General features: G+C 29.8%; 4 protein-coding genes across 8 annotated transcripts in view; 2 read left to right on the top strand and 2 right to left on the bottom strand.

Annotated features, from left to right (window-relative positions):
* Positions 1-880: 880 nt before the first annotated feature.
* Prd1 (pruning defect 1) lies at positions 881-9,094 on the top strand. Of its 2 annotated transcripts, XR_011447062.1 has the most exons (10): positions 881-1,118; positions 3,120-3,315; positions 3,729-3,916; positions 4,399-4,593; positions 4,678-6,372; positions 6,802-7,026; positions 7,334-7,915; positions 8,037-8,156; positions 8,232-8,454; positions 8,682-9,094. XR_011447062.1 is itself a non-coding variant. In XM_070297209.1 (9 exons), exons 1-9 carry the CDS (start codon positions 1,026-1,028, stop codon positions 8,346-8,348), a joined length of 3,411 nt encoding a protein of 1,136 aa, XP_070153310.1. In that variant the 5' UTR covers positions 881-1,025; the 3' UTR covers positions 8,349-8,671. The 2 variants fall into 2 exon arrangements, 1 of the variants encoding a protein (XP_070153310.1); XM_070297209.1 differs by lacking the exon at positions 8,682-9,094 and having other exon boundaries at positions 8,232-8,671.
* A 473-nt stretch (positions 9,095-9,567) lies between these two features.
* On the bottom strand, positions 9,568-12,070 carry Mrpl47 (mitochondrial ribosomal protein L47). Its single transcript, XM_070297210.1, has 5 exons — positions 11,923-12,070; positions 11,459-11,626; positions 11,161-11,375; positions 10,779-10,938; positions 9,568-10,684 (listed from the first exon to the last, which is right to left on the bottom strand). The coding sequence occupies exons 1-5, from the start codon at positions 12,039-12,041 to the stop codon at positions 10,543-10,545; spliced, it is 804 nt and encodes a 267-aa protein (XP_070153311.1). The 5' UTR covers positions 12,042-12,070; the 3' UTR covers positions 9,568-10,542.
* A 451-nt stretch (positions 12,071-12,521) lies between these two features.
* LOC138934427 (ATP-dependent DNA helicase Q5) lies at positions 12,522-18,573 on the top strand. Of its 2 annotated transcripts, XM_070298149.1 has the most exons (16): positions 12,522-12,804; positions 12,972-13,096; positions 13,202-13,366; positions 13,631-13,807; positions 13,903-14,082; positions 14,165-14,270; positions 14,346-14,457; positions 14,538-14,774; positions 15,034-15,225; positions 15,333-15,453; positions 15,522-15,611; positions 15,702-15,881; positions 15,992-17,210; positions 17,284-17,759; positions 17,940-18,241; positions 18,448-18,573. In XM_070298149.1, the coding sequence occupies exons 1-14, from the start codon at positions 12,717-12,719 to the stop codon at positions 17,331-17,333; spliced, it is 3,042 nt and encodes a 1,013-aa protein (XP_070154250.1). In that variant the 5' UTR covers positions 12,522-12,716; the 3' UTR covers positions 17,334-17,759; positions 17,940-18,241; positions 18,448-18,573. The 2 variants fall into 2 exon arrangements, with proteins under 2 accessions (XP_070154250.1, XP_070154248.1); XM_070298147.1 differs by lacking the exons at positions 17,940-18,241; positions 18,448-18,573 and having other exon boundaries at positions 15,992-17,373.
* A 189-nt stretch (positions 18,574-18,762) lies between these two features.
* The window catches only part of LOC138934428 (scavenger receptor class B member 1), a 34,646-nt gene continuing 25,735 nt past the window's right edge, over positions 18,763-27,673 (bottom strand). Inside the window, exons 4-9 of one of the 3 annotated variants that reach the window (XM_070298151.1) lie at positions 24,890-25,090; positions 24,390-24,614; positions 23,787-23,949; positions 22,331-22,575; positions 21,497-21,827; positions 18,763-20,761 (exon numbers count right to left, since the gene is read on the bottom strand). In XM_070298151.1, the coding sequence (XP_070154252.1) occupies positions 21,522-21,827; positions 22,331-22,575; positions 23,787-23,949; positions 24,390-24,614; positions 24,890-25,090 (1,140 nt within the window). In that variant the 3' untranslated portion in view covers positions 18,763-20,761; positions 21,497-21,521. Of the gene's footprint in view, positions 20,762-20,802; positions 21,828-22,330; positions 22,576-23,786; positions 23,950-24,389; positions 24,615-24,889; positions 25,091-27,673 lie in introns of those variants that run through there. The other 2 variants (XM_070298152.1, XM_070298150.1) reach the window with 2 other exon arrangements.

Raw genomic sequence — 27,673 nt, 5'->3', positions numbered from 1 at the left:
TGACAAAATATTATTTTAATTTTATTTTCATTGTTATTCTGTCGAGATACCGTTAATCGTCAATCAAAACGAATTAAATCGTATTAATCAACAAAGATTTTTTTTTTTCAGTTTTTGTTTTGTATCTTTCTTTTACAATTTATTATCGGTATACATAATATATTATGTGTTATTTAGATAATTTATAAATTTAATCCAGCGCAAGAGATAAATTTATTTCAGTATCTGCAAAACGGATTTTGCAAAGTAATCATCTATTATGTAATAAAATTGATATAGGGGGTATTTGTCGTCAATTTGATGATATCGGTAATATTCTTGTTTAAAAAAATCTCACAAAAGATTATCTCACTAATATAGGAGAGGGTATGTGATCGCGCCTTAAGTCAAGTATATCTTTGCGGAAAAAAGATAGTGACACGTGCGCGCATCCCAATAATTTAATAGAGAATAAAACACGAGAAAGATAAAATGTAAGAGTAATCATAAATTGAAATAATAATAAACTTTTACACGAGAGGGTCTCTTTACTAATCTTCACATTTTGCATTGATAATATTTGATAGACTTATATCGCTTAAAGGAGGCAATTTTTATAAAGTTCTAATAATAGATAGAAAATGAGAAAAACAGGGAAGTAGAAAAGAGAAAACGAAAGAGAGAGAGAGAGAGAGAGAGAGAGAATGTTTCTATTCTATCTCCCGAAGGAGATAGATGTCTGTATAAAAGAAGATGAAAGCCGACATAAGGACGTAGAGCGCGAAGCATCGCCAGGCCAGTTGCAGGTTGAAAATCGCGGGCGACCTGCGCTCCGTTAAAATCAATCAACGAGCGTCGACAGCGCGACTACGTCGTGCAGCGATCCCATTGTCGTCGTCATCGGACTCGTCGATCGTCGGTAGGTCGGCACGACACCGCCGCTTGGTCCGGCTTGCTTCGTAGAAGCTTGGACATAATTTTCCGCGACGCCGAGTCTCTTCCTACATTGTCGCGATGCGAGTCATGTAAGTGCGCGTAGTGACGAAATGCCGTCGAGACGCGAAGATATGGAGCTCTGCACCGACAAGGTCCTTTCCAAAAGCAGGATCTTGCAGGAACTGACGAAAGCTGTCAAACTGGTGAGTGATCGAGACGCCGTTAAAGAAAGGCCATGTCTCTGTATAAACGCATATACAGCTGTCGATGTAGCTGCAACTGCAGCTGCATGTGCTTTCATAGACTCCAAATCGTACACGCGTGAAAGGTGGCGATTCGGCGACGATCCCTACAACGCCTCTTTCCTTTCTTTCCTGCAGGCACGTATCCCGCATCTAAAAGCAATGTTTCAAACCGATAGGGTTCTGACAGATTATATCTCGAATAACATAAAGACATAAAGATCGAAGTATGCCCTATACTGGAAATTGGAAATGTTATAATCTAGGTGAGTTCGATCTTCGATGCTGTAGAAATATAAGAGACGTATTTTATGTCAATATATAGTTATAGTTTCAATAACTTTTGCGTAACTAAAGCATTGAAGTTCGAACTTACTGACATTACGCCGATTTCTGATCTTTTGCTAATCGTGGCATTTTGTCAGGAATAAACGTAGGGCTTTTTATATATCATATGTATATATATATATATATCTGTGACGTTGCAACTCTTGATCGCGGATTAATCACGACGCAACGCGGCTCTTATGTTAGTCGAACGCTCGCACGCATAAAGGCGCTCGATCGCTAAGTGGATTTTTTTATATCTCTTATATGTACGTATCTCGAAACGCGAAATTTTTCGTTGAAAACGAGTCTCCTTCATTTCGCTTTTTCGTCCGTAACGGTGATACGATTGATGCTGCCGAGAAGGGAGTCACTGCATTGGCATTTAGATGACAGCCGCGCATATGCGTGCTACATAAAACACAGCTGATAAATCTATCCTTTTTATCCTCTGCTTTCTTTTGTCTTTTCTCCTTTTTTTTTTTTTCATTCCAATTATTGATTATATAATCTTTCCGCACATTTTTAATGCAAAAGATCTAATATATGAAGTGCTATTGAAAAGAACAGATAAAAAATTGACATTATTGCCCTGGAGGCATGTCTATATTAGATCAATGAAAGTAATCGAATACTCTTAGCTAAAGGTAGGATTGTCAAACGTCCTCCAATTTAGTAAAATTTTTTTTGTCCTCCAATTTCAGCAAATGTTCTCCCCCTTTTTTTTCAAACGGTGCTATTTAAGAAGAAACTAAAGACCTCCCTGCTTCCTTCCTAGACGATAGACATAATACGGTATATATAATAGATATAGTTTAAAATATATTAATTAATATATATATAATATATGATTAGGGCTGTAATATTTATCCATTTTCATTTATCTGCCCATTCCATGTCTTCTCTTTTTTTTAATAAAACTGCTTCGTGTCTTCCATTCGGGATTTTCAAATCTGGCAACCCTAGCTAAAGGTGCAAGGTAAAATACTTGTTTGAAAGTAAAAGCATAAATGTATACATCATATTTTATATAAATAATTCTTTCCTCTCGCTACAAAGAACTTGTCTTATGTTTACAAAGTTTGCTTGAAAATACAATCGTTATTAGAACAGATTCCGATAATAATTTATATCTTTTATTATGTGCTTTTTATTACATTTTCTATACTCTTTTATTTATGGAATATGCTTTAAGTCTGTAAGCAGAGAAAGAGAGAGAGCGAACAAATATTCTAACATTTTTATTGGTATTTACTAAAACATTTGTTTGTTTTATTCACATTATTAATTAATAGATACTATTTTTTTTTAAATGAGGTAATATTCCAGCATTATTGAGATTTGAAATTTTACCAAATATTTTTTTATTCTGTATATCATATATATATAATTCTATTTATACATACATATATATATTTTATAGTAATATAAAAAGATGTTGCTATGTATTATACATCAGAGATATGTGTGCAAAAAAAATGAAATAAATAAGATTTATAGAACAAAATATTTGTCTCTACACAACTTCATATAGATACATGTTTTAATTATATTTTTCAAGCTTTGTTTTATAACAGATTTCTATTTTGTTATGTACATTTTTTGCTCAATGAGAATAATACATGTGTTGAACAGATCTATGCCCAAAGTCTCTATGGTACCGTAGTCTTGGATGGTGATTCCTGGTTGGTTTATTGGCTGGATCGTGCATTGCGTCATGGACTGCGTGTAGAGAGACATGGATATTGGGGTACTGCTAGAGAACTTAGTCATCAGGACACTGTTGTGGTCATTCACGCGTTGCAGAGTGTATTGACTTCTATTGGAAAAGGTATGCTTTAATGTCTTGTCATAGGAGCAATTGTTATTCAATTTCACATCTGCGCTTTTTGCTACTCAATTCTCATTTATCAAAATGCATTTAACAGCAATATAATTTTATCTTATTATAAAACTATCGAACACAGATCTAAAACAGCGATTTTTTTATGACTTACAACAATTAAATCACATATTTTCATAACAATTATATCATGTCTTATATAATAAGAAATAGTTATTTCGCCTTAAATTATTTGGCTCAAGAAAACTTTTATGATAATCTAAAGTTCTAGATATGTTAATTAAAGTTAACAGTCAATATCTAGGCAATGGTAAAGTTTAGTTGCATCTAAGAATGAATATGTTTTAATATTTCTTCCAATTTCTTCTTATTAATATTAAATTATTATTAATATTGTGCAGGTCGAGCATGGCTTTATCATACTCTGAGTGAAGGCAGTTTTGAGAGCTATTTGGGTTGTTTACTGCGAGACACCAAGACATTAAAAAAACAGTATTTTTCACACGCACTCGTAAGAGATGCTGATAAAACCAACCAATTGGTTAATCTTCTTGCTGGTCTGGAAAATGTGTCCTTCACATTGCAATTGGTATGTTAAACTAATGTGATAAATAATTTATAAATAGTATGCAATGTTTAATAAGTAGTAGCATTTTTATAAAAAGTACACAATCAACTTTTTATCTCTCTTTCTCTCTCTCTCCCTCTGTTGAATGTTTGGCACATCATATAATTTTTATTATGTTTCTCTCAATGCAGAGATACTAATATCATCCCCCCCTTACACTTATCACTCTAATAAATAACACCAATTACATATACAGAAAAATCTTTTTATATAAGGTTGCAAAGGTTATCATTTTATTTACGAGTACATACCTTGTTTGATATGAACTATATATCAATTGATCTGTTTATTCATGGAAAATTTCTACAAACATGTTGCTAGAGAAAAAAAATATTTGCATAGAGTTATCTGAAGTTGCTAAATATATTAATATCTAATTAATAATATATGATCTAATTGATATCATATACTGATTAGTAAAACTAAAATATTGTTATGTACAGGATGTGACGTATTTAGATACTTGCAACTATATGCCACAGAGGCCTATGAGCATAAATCCATCAGGAACAGTCTTATCGTTGCATCTTAGATCTTCTAGCGTTTCATCGAGCCTAGCTTCTCCTGGCGACAGTGGGGTTGCATTTGACAGTGATATGGATCTTGCAAACGAAACTGATGGAAGCAGTTACAAAGAGGTAAGATACAAATTAGATAAAAATAGCGTAAAATAATTTTAATATTCGTTGAAAAAATACATAAATACATATAAATCTTAACAGGAGGACTTTTCAATGGATGATATTCCCAAGTATCGGAATAATAGATACAAAACAATTATTAACAACCGTATGGAAGACAATAAGAATTTTGGATCTAGCGACTCCAGTGAAGATGGTAAAACGCCAATGCAATCACCGGCGGTTACTAAATTTCAAACTGTCATGATGACGAAAAATGATATAGTTAACCAGAATGTAACGCGAAAACTGGATGATAATGAAATGGATTGCTCTAGTTTGGAGACTCTCAAAAACTACGATTTTTACAGTAGGAGTCTTGACGATGCAAAATCGAATAAAACAAACAAAATCGATAACGGCAAAAGGAGCACTTATTACAATGATAGTCCCGCTTACAGTTTTAAAAAGAACATAGATCCTCGTAATTCTTATCTAATCAACAATGATACAAATCTGCTGGAGTTGAGCATGACAATCTCTGACTGTGATAACATGGATGCCTCTTATGGTATTCTGAACACAATCAACATAACCGATACTAGCATTCTATCTTCTTCCAGTTCGGAGGCTATAGTACAACGTAGGCAGCGTAAGAAAAAGCGTGGTGAAAGTAAGAAGCGGGTCAGTTTCCATGAAGACATATTGAAAACAATGAAGCTGGAAGACGACGAGAATTATGCTGATTTCTCCATGAGTTTCTTGTTGCCCAGTTCTGTTCTAAAGAGAGACGCTCAGAAAGGCAGATACAGTTGGTGCGCACACGGAGACTCACCGTACGTGCAGAAGAACGCCAATGCCAACAGGAACGTGCACTCAGATTGTTATTCATTTTCGTCATCGTCGTCGAGCGTGTTCGACAGTGACGGAGCTGATAAACAGGCATCATCAAAGCTGTGTATCGACATGCCATGTCAACGTAACTGTAGATGTAGTTGCGGTTTATCGTTGTTGGAGCGTGGGGCGCCAGAAGGTCAGGAAGACCCGGCTAAGAGTTTGAGGTCTAAAATGGAAATAGAGTTAGAAGAGAACGAGGCCCAAGAGGCCTACATCGTCGAAAAGGCATGTGGCAATATCGTCGAGGATCCACCGTCCAAGGTGGAGATGCCACAAATGGTAAATCCGAAGAAATACGTTAATTCGAATGATTGGTCGGACGCGGAGAGTGTGACAACATCCGAGGTAGAGGATCGTAAAAGTAGTAGACACTTAGCTTCACCGTCAAAGAAGCGCAACATGACGGCGATATTAACGGGTGAAAGCAGTAGTAAGCTCTTGGCGCCACCTCTGCGTCAGGCTCCATCGAAAACATCATTGTTGAGTAGATTTCTAAAATCGATCACCGAGAGGAAGTTTGAAATCAAGAAGAACAAGAAACCGCACAAGGCAAATACTTTATACATCAAAGGAATCAAGACGAGCTATGACTCCTTCAAAGATTTTAACGACAATCTTGACAAAGAGATTCAGGAGAACGTGGCGGCTGAAAAACAGGAATTCAGCGGTGAGAAAGTAAGCCTAAAATTACGCGAACTTTTCAAGAGACATATCTATCGCGACAAAACGGAAGAACTATATAAAGTATACAAAGTGCGAAGTTCGTACATGACGAACGGCGAAAGTAAACCGATGATCGCGTTATTAACAAACAAAACACTATATTTAACCGCCTCAAAACTGGATCACTCTTATAGCAATCAGTTTGTTATTCCTTATAATGAACTAGATGTTATTATGGTAAGAAAAATTTAAATATATTTATTTTTATAAAATATATATATATAGGGTGTCCCAAAGCACTCTTGACAACGCTCGTGAGCAAGTACAGCACAGTAAACTGAACAGAAAAGTCCTGTAACATTTTTTTTCTATAACACCTAATAAAGGAGTTATTATTGAGTAAAGTCTGGCCAATCAGCGTCGACTCTTAGCCGCGCGCCTGGTAGTGTGCATGAGCGCTCACGTGTGTACAGCTAAAAGTCGATGCTAATTGATCAAACTACTCAATAATAACTCCTTTAAGTGTTATAGAAAAAAATGGTACAGGATTTTTCTATTCAGTTTACTGTTGCTCTACCTGTTCACGAGCGTTGTCAAGGGTGCTTTGGGATACCCTATATATATCATACATTTTACTAACAAAAATATATGTTTGTCTTTTTTTAGATTGGACCGAATGCACAAAGTATTTTGATTTCTAACGCCGATTGTGAAATGCAGTATCTATTCTCCACTGGCAGCTCGCAAACTACCTCAGAATTAATCGGCCACTTAGAAATGGCTATGCGACGATCGCCTTCGAAACCGAAACTTCCTGCTGTCAAAGAACTGAATTACGAGGACATGTGTATTCTGAGAAATTCAATTCTCAATGACACAGCTGTGCATCCTGTACTTAATTTTTTCTGCAATTATTGTATGAATTATCATATGAAATGAGTATTGCACTTCTATTCAAAATTGTGAATGTATAGCAATATTGTAGTAATTAATTTACAAACTAATCATTAAAATAGAATTCATTTTAATACAGTTCATGGTATAGTTTGTGTTTTTAGTTTTGATGGTTATTTATGAATTACAGAATATTCTGTATTTCATTGTAGACATTTCTCTAATTGTGAGAAATCACTCTATACATTGATATCCATGTACAGTTACAAAAGATTATTTTTAATTTTATTTATTATCTTTATAGGATGAGAAAATCGAACATTATAGCCTTATTTATATGGAAGACGAACACATGTCGCCGCCTAGTACACCGTGTGGGCCAACGAAAGAAGGTGATCTGATGTTTCGTCCACATACCTATCAACACTTGCATCCGAACGCACCCACGAATCCCTGGGAGGCCGGTTATTTTGTGTTAAAAGGCGGCGTTGTTTATATGTTCACGGATTTGAATCAACGGCTTCCCAAGCGTGCTATACCATTGAAAGGTGGCTTGTGCCAAGGATGCAGAAGAATTCCCAACTCGCACCGACCACATACTTTCGAGATATTACTAAAACCCAACAAATCATACCAATTTGCGGCTCCAGATGAATATGTAGCTTCCGATTGGCTACAGAGTTTTGTTCAAAGCGCATCGGGTCTATTCGATTGTACGGAAAACAGAGAGCCACTACCTTGTAGCCTTATTACAACTACGAAACATCTAGTAGCAATGAAAGAAATTCATCCTGGCACGCAGAGAGGCCAAACGCTCTCTTGTGCTTCCATAAAGGATTTAGCAGCATTTAGAGTGCCATTAGTACAGCAATCATGGTGCATATTGGTAAGTACATATTGATCTGAGTGCATAATGCTGACTGTCAATTTTTGGTGACATATTTTGTTGCTAAATATATCTTACAAAAAAAGTATATATAATATTGTGTATTATTATATATCTGTAGGAATTTGCATGTCGAGAAGTGCACGAAAGTAGCGGCGATTGGGTCATATACTTCACAAATCACATTGAGCTCTGTGCGTTTAAAGAAGTTTTGGAAACATTATGGGCGAATGCAAACTTGGTATAATATATAATTATTCCACATTAATGTTATATACAATTATATGCTAACACATTCTCTTTATGATCTTTATAGGGTGAGTTTCCTATGGCAACACTTCCACCAGAAGATAAATTGCAGCGGCGTTGCTCGGATGCCAGCAGGGATTTGGAACATGCATGGCGATACTTGCTACCACCAGCTTTAGAGTAAATGAAAAATATACAGACAATATACACCATTACATTAAAAAGATTATTTTACCATATTGCCATAAAAGAAAAATAGAATTCTCGTGATAACGCACGTGAATATGCAGGTAATTACATGAAAATTGAAACACTAAAATGTCATATATGAAAGATATACTGCTGATGCAACATAATCCAAATTTCTTTTGCTTTTATTGCAAGTTAATGCCATATATCTGTCACTTGAAACTAGAACAATTGACGTTATTTTTATGGCTTATAGATAGAGAAATAGTCCTTATTTGGATATATGATACCTGATAATAATATAATATGATAATTTTTTAATTTCAAGGTACCAATATATATGCAATATTCTCGCTATACTGCGATGTTGAGAGAGAGATTGATCATTATTAGAGAGAAATCTTACATATAAGATATATAAGTTGCCTCAAATATATAGATGACTATTTAGGGTAGATGCAAAACAGTGCATTATTATCTTTCTAGCATAAGCAACCACATAATAAGCTACTATTAATTTATAATAATGCAGAAAATGTAATATAACAATAACTATGAAACAACACTTGATTATTATATGAATGTCTATATATTCACATGTATTGAAAAGACAAACCAATATGCATTTGAATACGCACTATTGATATTAAAGTAGTTAGCTATTATTGGAGATAAAATTCAAGAATATTTCAAGAACAGCTTTGACAAAGAATAATACTTCAGAAATTGCTTCTGAAATTAATAAATGATTTAACATTCTTAATAAACAAAATTATAAGTTGATTATACTTTTAGCAATATATCTTTTTATATATCTTAAAATTGTAAAATTTTAACTCCATATTTGTTAATTTATTAATACATTATTAATTTTTTTAATGAATAGATTAGATATGAATATGATATATAAATATAATAATTGTATTATATGTTTCTATATACTAATTTAATATATATGTATTTTTAAATCAGTTAAAATGTTGTAAATTAGATCAATTTTTGTTGCATTAAAATTATTACACATTTTATGTTTTGTGAATATGTAATAGCAAATTTCAGTTATCAAAATAATTATAATTACATAAAAAAAAAATAAGTATAATAATTTATGCTTGATAAAACTTTGAAAATAATTGAATTTTAATATGCTTATATTATATAAAACTATAATATAAAAGAAATTCTCTGTGTGTGTATATGGAAATTAATTTTTATTTGTGATATAAGTTAATATATAGGGGTACAATATATGTTACAAAATTTTTAAATTATAATCTTATGTTACCAAAGCTACGTGAATAGATGCATTCTATATATTCTTGTGAATAAATATTTACCTTATGCATTATTTCATGCAGCACTGATTGTGATATGCCGTAAAGTAATAAATATCTGTTATATATTATTAAGTTCGTGAGATTTATTAAGTTAAAGCATTTACTATGCAAAAGTAAAATCGGTTTTGTATATTAGTTCTTATTGTATGAAAAGTATGCAGAATTAAATTTTTTACATATTACAGCCAGCATGTTTTAAATGTTATATCTGCATACCTTTCATACATAATAATTCTGTACCATTGTACACAATCTAGAAATTATGATAAATAGAAAATTAATTAAAATATATAAAAAGAATTTGATGTCATATAAACAATTTTTATTTAATCCCTTTTTTACTATTTGAAGATGAGTTCTATCTCTCTTAAAAGGGGAAAAAAAGAGAGAATAAAGTATATCTCTCAAATTCATAATTTTATAGGTTACAATAACAATAACAATGAATGTTTACTTAGTCGTTTTTATACATTTAAAATTTTAATTACTCAATACTTATGTATGTATTGTGTTATACACAATTTGAGAAGTTGATAATACAATAATTTGATTTTACAATATTGCATAGTTCTAATAATTGTGTCAGATAACATTATTTTTAACAAGATATTCCTCTTTATGATGCAAACTGTATCATGTTTGTAATTAAGCAATACATATAATTCATTTAGAATTATATGATTTGAAATATAAATTTTTTAATAAAGATATTGAAAAAAAGATGCCATAAGCCATAAATATATAAATTTACCAATAATATTGTATCTTATATGTGGATATTTTATATTTGTAAATATAATAATGTTTATGTGTATGTGTATTCAATACTTCGTTATTCTATTAACACTGCGTTTATTCAGATAGATGATGGCCTCTTGCTCTTTTTGAAGTTTTTACTGCTTCTAAATCGATATCTGGAAATTGTTCTTTTACAGCTTCAAGATCCAGATTTGGGAATTTCCTTATGAACATTGCAACACGATTTATGTTACGACTGAAACAACAAAATGAAGATTTCCTTATCTTTTAACAAGAATGAATAGATTGATATGTGATTTTAGTAAATAGTAAAATCGATTGCTACATACTTTCTTGCTTTACGTTTTTGGTTCCAAAGTTTCTCTCTGTAGAATCGTAAGAATTTCCGAGTTCCATATCCACCAAAACCAAACAAGTGCCACTTGTGCCATTTTCGATTCATGAATTTTGGTATAACATATTGACGCATTCGATAATAAAATCTCAAGCCTAGAAAGAGGTAAAAGAAAATTGATATATTATTCTCTGTTTCTTGCTAATTTTTTAAAAACAAAGAGCACAAAAAAGCTAAAAGACATTTTAAAGAGATTCAAAGGACAATAAGATATCTTTAAATCGTTTTTTAGGTATCTTTTATAGATTTGTACTGCATAGGAAATCTTATCGGTATATCATATGATGGAAGTTATATAAATTGTACAGATCTCTTACCTAGGCGGTTATAAACCAGTTTTCCAGGACGTTCTCCTGTCTCACCAGTTTCGAGCATGTGATATGCTCTATTTCTTTCACGAACGATTGATTCCAAATTATTCATACTATTTTCAATTTTGTCTAAACGTTCAGGATTTGGGAATATCTCATTCTCTTTTTTGCATGCCTCTTCCATAGTCATAAGCATGTTACGTTCCTTCAATAATACATACCTGTATTTATTTAAACATATGAATTTGATAAATACTAAGTGATATCTACAAATATGTAAATAATCCAGATTTGCAAATTTTACCATAGTTTATGAAGATCTGTATTACTCTTCAATCTTAATTCATCCTTTTTCCAAGATCGACCAACCTTTACTTCGTTTTGACCCCAATTTTTCGGTTGGTCGAAAAATTCCATCAAATCACGATAGTCCGGTGTAATGTGTATAAATGCGCAATGCAAAGCTGGTGTGCTATATTCACAAAGAAAGTACATTAAAATATTACTTAAAAAGCTAAATATATACAATGATAGTGACAATGTATGATTTAACTCTATATGCAGAAAAGATAAAAAAGAATACTTAATAGATAACTTGTATATTAAAAATTGATTTTATATTAACTGAATGCTTATTTACTATATTGCAAATATCTAGAAACTTCTTTTAATTTAAAATCAAAAATTATATCGAAAATAAAACATACTGATTAGGATAGGTGAAATAAGATGGTAAATAACACATTTTGAAAGGGATATAATACGAACCTGCGAAGAAATATATGTTTAGGAGTGATGACACTCGGTGTCAAAGACAAATTCGTGAAAAGTTTCATTACGTTATTCATATTTTTGGAAACATGCACGGCTTTCATTAATGCCGCCATTTTCTCTGCTCTGTAAATACGTGGGTGTGTATATGTGTGTCAATAGCTGCGGTTGAGAATACGCTAGAAATGCTTCGAAGCGTTTGATTGACCAATCAGGACACAAAAAATAAAGATTTCTTTATTCTGATTGGTTAACGCAATGCTGCGAAACATTTCTAGCGTCTTCCCGATCGCAACCAATATCAGTAATACCAGAATAAATACTAAATACTACCATTCTATCATTGGTTGGTGTCTGAATAGGAATGCGTTCGAAAATTGTACCGTGTAAAGTAGCATTTGATTGACCAATCAGGATAAAAGGAGCAATGATTACTTTGTCCTGATTGAGCAATTCTATATTATTCTACTCCACAAATAAAATTTCTAACGTACTCTAGGGTGCGCTGTATATGACTATAAATCATTCATTCACATATACATTCATTTACTTATTTGTGAATGACATAACCTTTCTTTTTATATGATAGCAGATAGCTGATGATAGCGTGTTGTACATACTATTATGTGACGCTGTTTTTATGAATAGTGTGGATATCATGCTTATTCGATAGATCCATTGCAAAAAAATAACTGTATCTGATACGTGAAAAGTAGCAAGTGTATCTGATACGTTATTTCGTTGGCTTCACATTCTTAAACGTATAACGATAAATATATGTATATATTAAAATGTTGCAGAGCGTTTTGAAATCGAAGTTCGGTTATGACAATTTTAAAAATGACATTCAAAAACAAGCCATCACTGCCATTCACAAAGGTTTTTATGGAAAATTAATCTCTTTCATACATACAGTTTACTGGTTTTATCAGTTATTTGCAATATGTACTTTCTTCTTTTGAAAAAATATATAATTCTTTTCTTCACTGAATATGTTTATCAGATTTGTAAAAAATGATCACACACAAAATGTTTGATAATTTTAGGAAAGCAAGATGTATTTGTGTGTATGCCAACCGGTTCTGGAAAGTCTCTCTGTTTTCAATTACCTGCGATAATGAAAGAACAGAAAGTTGCAATTGTCTTTTCACCACTTCTAGCTTTGATGAAGGTATTTTTTGTACTTAGTGCATATTATATTTTTCTGTATGTAAGAGTCTAGGAAAAGAGCTCTTATTGTAATAATATTATGTATTGATTTAATTTATATTTCTAGAATCAAATAGATTTCTTAGTGTCTAAAAAAATAAATGCTTGTTCCTTGAACTCTACTACATCAAGTAAAGAAAGAAATACAATCATGGAAGATCTTATGTCAAATTCACCTAAAATAAAATTGTTATATGTCACTCCAGAAATGGGAGCACAACAGCATTTCCAGGTATTGTATCTTCTAGCTCTCACATGTGATTATTAAAACTACTTGTAGCTTGATTATATTTTCTCTTAATATAACAAACAGAATATAAAAAACTGTTTAATTTTGCTAAATTATTTATTTTTTATTTCATATTACATGATTTTTTAATGATTAAGACAATTTTAAATCATTTTAAAAATTAATTTAAAAGATACAATGTATATAAAAATTTCAGTTTAAAATTTTGTTACTTAATTTTTATTTTAATATACATTTAATTTATAGGAGACTGTAATCAAATTGAGCAAAAAAAAAGCACTCTCTTATTTTGTTATTGATGAAGCTCATTGTTTAAGTGAATGGGGTCATGATTTTAGGCCAACTTATAGACAATTGGGAGTGTTCAAGAAATTGTGTCCCAAAATACCTATGATTGCATTAACAGCAACTGCTGCAAAACAAGTATTTAAAAACAATTTTAATTTACAGTTTTCAAGGGGGGTTAATATATTATATATTAAATATAATTATATATTATACATTGAATATCGTTACAGGTAAAAGACGATATTCTCCAAAGTTTGCATATGAAAGATGCATTGATATTCTCTCAGCCAGTATTTCGTCCCAATCTACATTATGATGTATGGTTCTTAGAAACATTAGACAAACCATTTGAACATCTAAAAAACTTTATTTCAGATGCATTAGGACCTTCAGATAATTCTATTCCTATGGTGATTTAAATTTTATCGTCATTATATGGTATTTTATGAATCATTGAGAATAACATTACAGATTTCTTAAACATATTTTTAGCATAAAAGGAGTTGTGGTATCATTTATTGTAGAAAAAAGGAGACAACTGAAATTGTTGCACATAAATTAACTCTTGCCGGAATTACAACGTTGGCATATCATGGGAGTATGTACGATTTTTGTAGCGTGTTGATACAAATTCACAAGAACGATGTTATATATTATTTTAATACTTGAATAGGCTTGAAAGCTCAGGAACGTAATGAAGTGCAAAATAAATGGACAACAGGTGAAGTATCCGTCATCACAGCAACATGCAGCTTTGGAATGGGTGTTGACAAAGGATCTGTTAGGTAAATTATTGTAATATTTTTGATAAACAACCTAATATAGAAAGAAAAAAATAATATCTTTATTATATGAACTTGTATAGATTTGTGATTCATTGGACAGTACCTAAGAATATTGCAGCTTATTATCAAGAATCAGGAAGGGCTGGCAGAGATGGCAACCCAGCATTTTGCCGGGTTTATTTTAGCAATGAAGAATATGGACCTATTTCATTTCTTATTAAGGAGGAAATTACGCATATTACAAATAAGAATTCAGAACTTGCAAAAATTAAATGGCAAGATTTTGAAAAAAGTGTTGCATATTGTTTAGAGGCAAAGTACGATCTATATTCTATTCTTTGTTATAAATAAAAATTTAATTATTAAGAATGAAAGAGAATATATTATTTATCAAAAGATTTTTAAATATTATATATTTTCAAATCTTGGAATCTTCTTTGGAATAAAGATATAATACATTAGAATATAATATATTACAATTACAGCAATAGATCTTATGATATTAATATTTAAAGAACTTTAAGAATTGCATTTTAAATATATTGGTAATAATTATATTTTTTTATATCCTTACAGATGCCGACATGCAATATTTTCCAAATATTTCGGAGATTCTCCTCCGCTTTGCAGAAACAGATGTGACACATGTAAAAACAAAGACGAAGTGCGAGCAAGAATTGCTCAATTTGAAATGTATCAAAGTACAGCTAAAAAATTCCGAAATAATGTAGGCAGTGTAACACAAATAAACTACGGCAAGCACGAAATGTATGTGAAAAATTAATTTATCAAATTATATTGATAGCAAATATATATTTTTTTTTTATATATTGTTAAATGCTGCTCACATAAAAGTGTTTACCATTTCATAATAGTGATGAACTCGATGAGCCAGAAGAATCAAGAGATAAAATTATAGCAGCTGAAAAGCGAGAAAGAAGAGAACTTATTATGGAACAATTTGCACTTAGACGCAGCGCATCTAAAGAAGATAAAGTAAGTTTGCTGCGAGTACATTTTTTTTCATATTTTTATTTTTATTTTTTATTCTCTTCTTCTTCCAGATAAAGCGACAAAACATCGAATACGCGAAAATAGCACACGTTCGTGCAGCTGACAGTACAGATAAAAAAATTAAAGGTTTAACTGTTCAAGTAAGACATATTATGTACTATTATTTTTTGCATTTGATATTTTCTCAGTATTTTTACATTTTTTCTAATTATTTTTCTCATTATTTTTAGGTGCGGGAACACTTTTACAATGAATTAAAAGTAGCGTTATTTGAGAATTATCAACATTCTTCAAAAGATAACAAACAACTTCAGGATAAGGATATACATGATATGGCTAATAATGTAGAATACAAAATATTTTCCAGTACTAAGGTACCAAATAAGTACAAATATGATATATCTAAATTGGTATGTAATATTTTCCATATATATAGACATATGTTTATATACATATACAATTTTTATGTCATAAAATCTTCACACATACTATATTTTTTTGCTTTGCTTTATTCATATAGATTTCATCGATACGAAAATGCACTAATGATAATATTATTTACGAAACAATATATGATTGTAATGAAACAGAATGTTATGACATAGAACTTAACAATTCTAACAATATTGATAAATTTAATAGCAAACAAGAATTTAATATAACCACTAAATCCGAACTTAATGAGAATACTTGCCTATCAAACGAATGTAATAAACTGATTTTCCCTTCCACGTTTAAAACTGCATTAGAGATATTAAACGAAGAAAGGCCACAGGCATTTACATCAGACAAAAATAAAAAGATTCAATCGAAGAAATTATGTGTTAAAAATATCAAACTAAATCAAATTAAAAATGAAATATCTATTATTGATTCCAATAGTACACAAAAAAATACATGTAGAAATGAAACACCATTTGAAATGTCAAATGATTTTGTCTGTGCACGAAAAATTTATGATGGCAGCACATCCAAAGTTAGTACAAGTTCTTCTAAATCAAAATTGAATACAAACTCCTCTAAATCAAAAGTTCGCAGAAGTAAAACAGATAAAGATATTAAAAAAACAGATAAAACAGTTTATGAACAAATTTTAGCATCAGCACGATCAATATCGAAGAAAACCACAAATGAAACAGGAGATATCTCTCTCGACATAGAACCAAAAGTTGATAATGTTATTGAGCATATTAAAAATAAAGATGAAATTAAGAATAGAAATAAAAATAAAAGAGATTACAAAGTCATTGAATATTGTGAGGATGATATAAAATCTACTAAAAAAAGAAGAATTGTACGTAGTGAATGCAATGATGAAACTAATAATGATACATATAATATTGATGAAAAGATCGATAAAAAGATTTTAGACGATGAAATTGACAGAGAAGTGATTAAGAAAAGAGATGCAGATATGAATACTAACATTAATACTATAAATGATGATTTATCAATGACGGAAAAAGATAAAACGAGGAAGCATTTGGAAGGGGAAATTAATGTAGAATTAAAGAAAAAAGAAAAAACTGCTCATGTATTTCATTTAAAACAGCACGAAAAAGACAAAAGTAATAATAAACTAAAAGTACCTGCAGATAAAGTTATACAATTTAAAACAGCAGAAATTTTAAAATCGTATCTGATGAAATATTATCCATCAGAACGTCTTCCAGACAGAGCAACATTCTCAAAAACTTGCAGAGAAATGCATTACAGTATGTTAAGAAAGAAAATATTTGGTAAGATAATCTCAATGTTCCAAATATTAGAAATTTCAATAAACATAAATAACATTATTTCTATATTTTACAGATAAAGAAGGAATACATAATTTTGTTGTAAGTTTTATGAGTCAATCTTGAAAGATCTTTTATTTTACATCTAACGTATTTATATTTATTGTTAGGCAAGTGACATAAAAGTAACTCTGTTTTCGAAATAAATACATGATTCTTTTTATTTCGTAAAGTTACTGACATTTGTATTATCCAAAAAAGGCGGGAATCGATTAGTATTTGAATCATATTTGATATAGCATATCTTTATGTTGGTATGTTGGTAACCGCAAGCGATATAATAGACATGTCGCGCACGAAAAAATCGTTTGGGTAAAATCTATACGGATATTCGATCTAAAAAAGTAATTAAATAATTACGGTAGAATTGTGATGTGTTATGCATCGCGAGTGGAAACAAATTAATAGTTTCCAATTATCGTCAATTTACCTGCGAAAAGTAATTTTACATACATGATATATTCTGTGGACGGATGCGCGTCTATTTAAGAGGTAAGTCGAGTAATAGCAAAAATAATAATAGAAAATAATTAATTGAATAATCATACTATTGCAATATGAAATACATTTATGATCAATATATTAAATATCTAAGTAACATAATTATATTCGAAATAAATACGATCGCGCGCTTGGTTTTACTTTGTGAAGTTATCGACATTTGTTGCATAGGTAGAAAACACGGGAGTCGATATGCTTGCGTCACATTCGATATATCACGTCTTCATGTTGGTAATTATGAGCGACATATAAGATGCGTCGCGCACGAAAAATCGTTTGGGAAAAATCTATATTACGGAAATTTGATATAAAAAAGTAACTGAGTAATTATTACGGTGGAGTTATGATATGATTTATACATTGCGAGTGGAAACAGATTAATATTTTCCAAATATCGTCAATAGTTTATGTGCGGAAAGTAATTTTACGTACACGATATTCTTTTTGTGGTCGGATGCAAGTCTCTTTAAGAGGTAAGTCAAGTAATGGCACGAATATATAATAATTGAATAATCACACTATTACAATACGAAATATATAAATATATGATCAATATATTAGATATCTAAATAACATAATTATATTTGAAATAAACACAATTCTGCTTGAAAAATTTTCATTGATATTCGGAGACTGATAAAATAATTATTACAATCAATTAATCGAATAATTATTACAGAGGATTATGGCTTGTTATGTATCGTCAGTGAGGAAGATAATTATAATCGATAAATTTTATTGGAAATAAATTTCTATAATTATATCTACAAAATCTTAAAAATAATTAAATATATATTTATGATATATGACTGCAAAAAAAAATGTAACAGTTTATAGAAAACAGTTTATATTTTATTTCAATCATAATTTATTGGTGTATATAATTTTAACATATGTTTACGTCTAAGAAATGTGGAAGATATTATTGAAAGAGAGATAAGAAAACACAGAAAATTTTAAATCAATATTTCTATATATTTGTATTATAAACTTTTTTATTACTCCAATTTGTGTCACATACATAGAATATTTTTATAAAACTAAAGTAACGCAATATTATCACACTACATTGCAATATTTCACGTGTGTAAAAAGAAAGTTTCACAAGGTTTATGATATATACGTAAATCATTACAAATCTATCCTTATATTTCTAAATATTCTATTAAACAAATAAGTGTGTGAACGCATTGATTATATTAATATTAAAGCTACATATTTTCAAAATATTGTGTATAAATCAGGCAAGATATTTTCTAGAGAAAAATATTTCTCGTTGAGCTATTATTTATATATTTATTTATATATGCTAATATTTATATATATATTTAGAAAAATCGTATAACTTTTCGCATGTATAAAAAGATCACATTTTTTTTTAGATTTCCAATATTAAAATAAAATACATGCAAAAATGATCAGATAATAGATGTCATATTTCAGTAGTACACATCGCATATTCAATAATTTATTATTTACATATTTACAAGGAAGCGATGTGAGGTAAAAAAAGCTATGTGCAAACTATATAAATGTATTACTACATATAGATCGCTTATATTGATGTTACTATATATATATATATATATATATATATATATATATATATATATATCTGCAATGTTTTATTTTATTTAGAGATTTTATCATATATTGTTCGATAAATGACAAGTCAAACCAAAAATGATTTTTGAAGTAGAAGAAACAATTAAAAATATATAGAAAAGTTTACGGTTTTTGATGCTTTACGACATTGAGTTACGTCAAGAGCGAAAAATAATGCGAACGTGAATGGTTGGTTTAGAAAAAAAAACTAATTTAGATGTATAACGCACATAAAATGATTTACATAATTTCTCATTTCAAATATTATAATTCAATATTTCAATGACAACCTTAAATAACAATGTATGACAAGTGATGAAATTATAGACTAACCACTATATAGATGTATATTATATGTATACATGTCAAATGCATTTAAAAAATGATAGCTAATTTCAGCCATTTTTTTGCTAATAAATATAACTCTGTTAAATTCACAGTAATACTTTTAAAAAATTTTTTTTATTTCGTTAACATTACTTAAAACAAAAAATTTAAATTACTTTGAAAATTATTACATTATCTTTATTTCTAAAGATAAATATGTGGGGGCTCGTTAATTTAAAATCTGTTAACTAACATAAATTTGATGAAATTGGCAATAAAAATGGATCAGCATATTCTTATATTGACATAGCTTCTTTCTCTACATTATTTTTATGTATTTAAAAGAATACTGTTCGAAAATGAAACATAAAAAAGCAAAATGAGACTATCACAGATATGATTGCTGACATGTTATGCATAGCAATTGAAGTTCATTTAATAATAAGGAAGCACCATTGACATTTAACATGAATATAAGAGATAAATTTACGTTGTAGCCGTTGGAAAATCATAGAAATTTCTTTAAAAATAAAATATAAAGAATTACAATAGTTTCGAATTAATTCGTTAATAATTATTTCATTTTATCTAAAAATTAGTTGACGTTATACACAATATAAAATAAAAATACAGAATAGATGAGTATAAATGTTCTTGCAATAATAGAAATCAACACACAATAATTATAAAGTAATTGCGATGTAACGTACAGTAACATATAGTATAATATATGCTATATTTCTTTCTTTTTATTTCATAATATTATAAATTTTTATTGTAATTAATGTGCGCGTAAATGACTTATTTTTTTTTATCGAACGTAATTATATTTTGCACACGATATTTCCAACGCGATAGTTAACCTGATCTCATTGCTCTCTGGAGAGTTACACTTTTTAAATTATATTTTTTAATTACTGATTTATATGACACATATTAGCACATTGAATAAGTAAAATATCTTACAAGCCAAATCATCCCCATTTATTTCTTTATTAAAAAATTTAATAAAGCGCATATTTTTTTTAAAAGCTTGAGAAAATTGATTGTTTAAGTGATCTCTGTAACAGATAAAACATTTTAATATAATACAAGCAATTTGCAATTATCTAACATATGGGAAATCTCGTTATAGCGAATAATTATCAAGAAAATAACTTTGTTCATTATTAGATAGATGTATAACATTGTTATTAAGATATGAACTAGCAGAAAATAGTTGAAAAGTTTGTGATTATTATTTTTTGGAACATCAAAAGTCGAAAATTAAAAATGTTCATGAATTAATTCATGATTTAATCGTGCTTAATTAAATCGAATGAATTTTATGACTTTGGATACCCTGATAATATCCGTCAATCGTGTACTTGGGTATATAGTATATTCTAGTACATATAATACGCATGTGTATGTGGCAGTATATGTAATATATACTATGCATAATATGTATAGCAGAATAATATTTTATTGTTATATTATTTTGTTATATAAAATTTTATGTTAATGTAAATATGTAGTTGAATGCAAATGGAAAATGCAGTTTTGTCATTAAGAAATGAACTACATCAGGTGTTTCTAGGAGGTTTCAGGTTTTTCTTTTATTATGCTAATTTTCACGTAGGATGTTCTTTATATCTAGATTGTGTATTTGCGTTCTCTTTCGAACAGAAAGAATTTTTATTGATTGAAAATTTTTATGAATGATTATGCGCACGTTTTTCCAACTTAAAAAAAAAAAAAAAAACTTTTATATACATATAGCCGAAGGGCTATTGAAGATATAATATTTTACTCACACGTTACGGCTAGATCACTGAATTATTACACTGTTATTGTTAGATTTGCATCACCGAGAATCAAGAGCGAACTATACACGTCCATCTCTTTAGCCTTTTCATTGATACACTCATCTTTCTGAGCCCGTTTTCGTCTCATTTCTTTTTCCATTTCCAATTCCTCTTTCGGCGATTTGTTTGCTTGATAAGACAGTATCCTTATTATACACCAAACAAGTAGTATCACGCCGGATAAGAACGCCAGATATAAAACCATTTCCTCCAAAATCGGCAAAAAGTTTAGATAAAACCAGAAACGTAGATAAATCGCGGTCGGTAGTTCGTACATTCCCTGAGGAACAAAAGATTTTTTATTGAGATATTTACGTGCGTGTCATCGTTCAACGATGAATCGAACAAATTCGTGATCAAGCAAAATGATGGAATATTTTGTCAACGCTATGAATAAGATATAATACAGAAAAATATTCTCTTAAATAGAATCAATATATTATCATTGATAAGTATAGATTCAAATATAGGATTGGAAACAGTAAGATCTTATTAAGAATCAGTTAGTGGCTGATATTCTAATGAAATTTTACTGTCATAATTAGTGAAATAAAATGGAGGAGCAAAGTGTAAGTGTTTTCATTAAAGATTAGTGAACTATTCATCGATGAACATATCTTGTTATTGTTTTAATCAATGACATATCACTGATTCAATTTAAAATAGATATAACACAGAGGTAACTCTAAATATATATCAATCTTTTGACTAAGTTCTTGGTAGAGAAAAATATTACAAATAATATTCTTATTTTTTTGATTGAGTATATTTTTTGGTACTTACGATTTCAAACCATAGCAGTGGAAGCGTCATACCACTGAATTTCTCCACCCTAGCCATGTGTCCGATATCTTGCAAGACCATGTTGATTTGAAATCGGAATGCCAGGTCCACGGGTAACCCGGATTTTGGCTGAATGAAGAAATAGGATTCGTGTAGGTCCTTTACAGGTTGCAATCCTTCGATAGCTTCCAATAATGATGGGTCGCTTTTATAGAAATGTGGATATGACAGGGCGATAGGAAATCCTGCAACAAAACGAATAATATTTACATCTATAGTATTATTTAAATGCAATCTTGTTCCACTTGACAGATTAAATTCGGAAACAAGAATATGATATACGAAAGATATCTCTCACGCACTTTATTTAAAAAAAAATTTTTCTAATATTTTAATACGAATAATTTTTAATAAGATTATATATATATTAAAATTATTAATACAACACATAATTTGCATTTGTATTAATATAACTAGGCCTTTTTCTTTTTTCACACTTCTTATTTATATTTTAATGCCTCATATATGTATAATGGAAAATCGGCAGATACTAAAACAATTTAAATTGATTTTAAATTAATGGAAGGTAAAACTGATAAAAATGTAGCCTTTTCGATGATAAAATCGTCGGAATATGACACGAGATGTTAACACGTTTGTAATTCTCGTAAAGTGTCTTGCGTCGTTCATTACTCAACGGAAACAGGTTTTCGCGATCATCAATGTCGTAATCATCGTACAAGACATAATGTTATTATCATGAATGTTGTCCGATGCATCATTGATGTTCGATCGCTTGTTGCATTTTATCGGTGCATAATATACCGTACCGGTGGAAAATTGCTGCATCGCATTAATCTTGAAGACTCGAGTCGAATGTTCTGGATCCGCTTATGAAAGCGCAAAAAGTAAATCAATCGTCGCTAATCGATTTGCGTGCTACTTATTATTAGAGAGGAAAATACATGACAGCAATTTTTTCGTTTATTTTTTTATCCTACACGCGCGTTTTTCTAGTCAAAACTGCTGATTTTCCTTACAATACGATGGAGGCAATCGAAATCTTGCGACACGATTTCAATAGAAAAAAATCGGATGGCAACTGTCGATATAAAATATGCAACGTAAAAGTCATAGATTTCGTGATGCAGATTGAAAAGTTTATTATTATTTCATAACATATACGAGAGCCAGTTAAGTATCGTGTTTAGTAATAATATATAATAAATATATATATTAAAAAATATATTATATATATTATTACATTATAATTCGAAGGGGTAATAATTAATAATAATAGATATTAAACGGAAAAAAATAATAAATGTATTAATTTATTCGTCACAAAAATCAATGTCGCAACAAGTCTATATATGAATGTTTCGATAATAATTATTACTTTCAACTAGAAGTAATCCAGCAAAAACATTGATTAATTAATATAGGAATATCTTACCATAGTAACAATCGGTCACGTCGATTAAACCGGGTTTCAAACAGTGCCCTTTACGACAGAAGCATTTGTTTTCCGGATTCACTGCTCCGTTGTCTAATTCATTCTCCACGAACGCATATTGATACGTATACAAACCCTTTATTTGCTTCTCTCCGATTCGTATCTTTGGAAAAAAAAAATATTTATTTTTGAAATATATTATTATATACAGAAGAAAGAGAAAGAATTCAATTTTTATTTAGTAAAAAATTATATATGTTGAGATATTCAATAATTTTTAACTTATGAGCGATTAATAATTAAAGGTTTTATGCTACTTATAAGTGCCAGTTTATATTACTCACTGGAATTTTAATTCGGGATTATAGAAGAAATTCGACGATACGAGTTAAGAAGTGAAAAAATATGAAATTTTTGCGCCTAGATGTCGACGCCAAATTGCTCGAGGGATACACCCGAGAATTTCGTAAGAGCAATTTACGAGCTTATAAGTGCAGAAAGTTAATAACAGAATATTGGCATACACATCGCATGACTTGGCACAAGATTTTTAATCGGGCGAGTTAATCATTTTGTCGAAAGGATTGCGATAACCAAAATTACCATTCGTTCGCTCCGGCACAGGCTCTTACGAAAAAAGAGGAGCGTATCGTTTGGTTCAATGTAGCTTGGAAACTTGACGCCGTCGCTCGCACCATGCACATTCGCGCATTTTCCGGTCCATTGAGGTAGGTTTACGTCTCCGTTGTACGTATCAATCAAGCCCGTCGTTCGGAGATCGGTCTCTCCCGTAAAAATCGTCTCGAAATCACCGTCAAAATCGTACATCTACAAAATGCAGTAAAACGTAAAACTTGTATTATTAAGAATCTTGAGTTTTGTAGAATTTATGTTACTAGAATAATAAAATGCGATTGAAAAATAGGCCGTACAAAATTTTTTTAATTAATTACCATAAATAAATAAATTCTAAATTTAACTAGTTTTATCAATTACATTTTTTTTTTTTTTTTTTTTTTTTTTTTTTTTTTTTTGTTTAAAGCTATTACGGCTCATATTAGATCTCGCGTATTAAAAAAATCGCCGTTTAGACTATTTCTTACTCTATCGATTAATCCCAGCTTATCGAATTTGATCCAGGTGGGCATCACATGATTGCCGAGAGTAACGAGAGTCGATTTGTAGCCGAACATGAACTCGCGCGCAGTCATTTCAACCAGAGGATGGGTATCCGTTTGACGGATCAACGTGTTGAGCCCCCATCTGGATATGTACGAGGCGTCTTTCATCACGTTCGTAATGCTCTTCAACCGTAGAAAAAAAGTAACGTATGATTATCCAGGTAAGATTAAGTAAAATTACTATTATATTTGTCCAATTAAAAAATTGATTCCATTTCGATAATCTATTATTATGTATAATTATATAATACACATGAGGCTTTGCCTATTCATTGTTTGCGTATTCTACACATACGCCATCGTGCAAAAGATCAGATTGTTGATCTTATATATTATTTGATTCTCGTCGTCTTAATAAATCAGAAGAGATCTTTACGTAATAAGTAATGACAGGTGCATAATTGATCGGCATTATGCACAAAAAGCAATATATCATAGGACGACTGAATTTATATATAATTGTAAATTTTTAGAAAACAAATTTTTTTAAATGATGATACGATAATAAATAATGATTTGTCACATCCTCAGTGAAATATTGACGAATTAATGAATTAGTGAAAAATTAATTTTGCATATTTGTTAATTTTATAGAATTAGAAAAATAAAATAATTCTACACATAGTTGTGAATGAACAAAGTATATACAATAATTTTATATTTTAAACTTAAAACTTCTATCGTCGTTCTATATATTGCTTTTGTGCATAATGCCGATTATGCACCTATCATTACTTATTATATAAAGATCTCTTCTGATTTATTAAGAACATTCTGCATTATATTTTCTTATTTTTTAAAAATAAAAATAAATAAAAATAATCGGATTGTATAATTGAATTATATATTGCCGGAATATATATATATATATATATATATATATATATATATATATATATATATATATATATATATATAACTCATTGTCCATTAACGTTCATCATGTTCTGCGTCGTATCTATTATTATGTTCTGTCTTGTATCTATTATGCTCGTGTTATTTTAATATATGTCGCTCTTTATCGAATTAAATGTAACATGTCAATATCATTCAAGAAAGGAAGAAATAATGCGTTGCAATCTGCAGACGTTCCATTTCCTTGCGATTGCCAGGGTCATTGACTTTATTGATAATGCGAATAACATTGCAACAATAATAATGACATATGTGAGAATTGAATGATTGTATTCAACACGAAACTATTCTACGATTTTTATCCACATTTTATGTGCTTTTTTACTTTAAAAATCAACTTATGCAATTATGCAAAATTAATTTCTCAGTAATCTTTCCCTAATACGTCGATATTTCTCAATAAAGATGTAAAAAACTAATAATGTCCTTGATTATTGTACCATCATTAAAAATTTAATTTCTAACAATTCACGATTATATAAATTTAATATGATATAAAACTGATATATAATATAGATTAATTCGCAAACATATTCTTCTCCTCTGTTCAGTGGTTCTAATTTTAATGTTTCATTAAAAAAGAATCTCAAAGTATTATTAACAATGGCTATCGTATGCAAAGGTAATAATGCAAAAAATGAATATAAATGAAACACTTTCTCTTTGGCGACCTTTCAAACAGATAAGAGAGTGTCTATGGTATATCTATTACTTTTCTATTACTTTCGCGCACAGGCTATTTTACGATTTGCTCATGAGGAATGCATTGCTTAAGCGAATTCTTAAGCAAAACATGGTTTCCTATATTACACCTGTTGCGTTAAATGAACAGTAAATTAAATTAAATTTTGAGATTCTATCCGTTTGTAAATGCAATATTTTAATGCAATCGCCACATCGACATAACAGATGGATTTATCTAGCGTGCAAAATGCCATAGTGTTATAATATATCAAGTAGTTCTCATTAGATTTTTGTAAAACTGAAATTTAATAATTTATATCTTTTAAATCACACATAGGGGCAAATGTCACATGTATTTGTATTTAACTTGTATGCTATAAGAACACGCGATGTATACTTTATTTGTTTAATCTATTTTATTTTCTTTGTATAAAAATTTCTCTATATAAAAAATTAATTAATATTTATCAGGAGGATATATGAAAAAATGGTTTATTCTCATATCTATTTATATAAATAAATATAATACAAAATTTTTAAATGACTATAATTCATCTTTGCTAGAAAATGAAGATGCTGTTTATTATTGTAAGATATCGTTTGCTATTATATACGAAAGGAATTTTATTTTCTAACATAAATTTACGTAATCGCGCGGTAACCGCGATTATTGTTTGTGACAAAGCCTATTATAATGGATAGATATGACTTATGAAGATATAATTTGTCGGATCGCGTATTTTTTTATCGTTCGCAACGGAAAATTATACGATTACATTAGTGAGTAAGATTAATGTTTTTAAGCTCATTTGCGAACAAAATCAAAGAGGTATATTGAATTACATTTTGATGTAAGTAATTGTAATTAATTTTAGTTCAAGATATTAATGATCATATGAGGCCTATTTTTTATATAACAGGCTGGTTAAAATGTTGAGAAGAAGATTATTGAGAGTACATTTTTATTCCCTATACGAATCTATACGGAATCGTTTCGCAATAATGATCCGTATTTATCTTATATGATTTGTACACATAAATATTTTATACGGAAGTACATTATATTCACCGTATCGTTTGTGCGTCCGATGGAATGTGGAACGCTTT

Source organism: Polyergus mexicanus, unplaced genomic scaffold (genome assembly GCF_030449975.1).
Source record: "Polyergus mexicanus isolate NDT 795.1 unplaced genomic scaffold, iyPolMexi1.0 SCAF_6, whole genome shotgun sequence".
Classification (NCBI taxonomy): Eukaryota; Metazoa; Arthropoda; class Insecta; order Hymenoptera; family Formicidae; genus Polyergus; species Polyergus mexicanus.
This window is presented reverse-complemented; position numbering and strand designations above follow the sequence as displayed.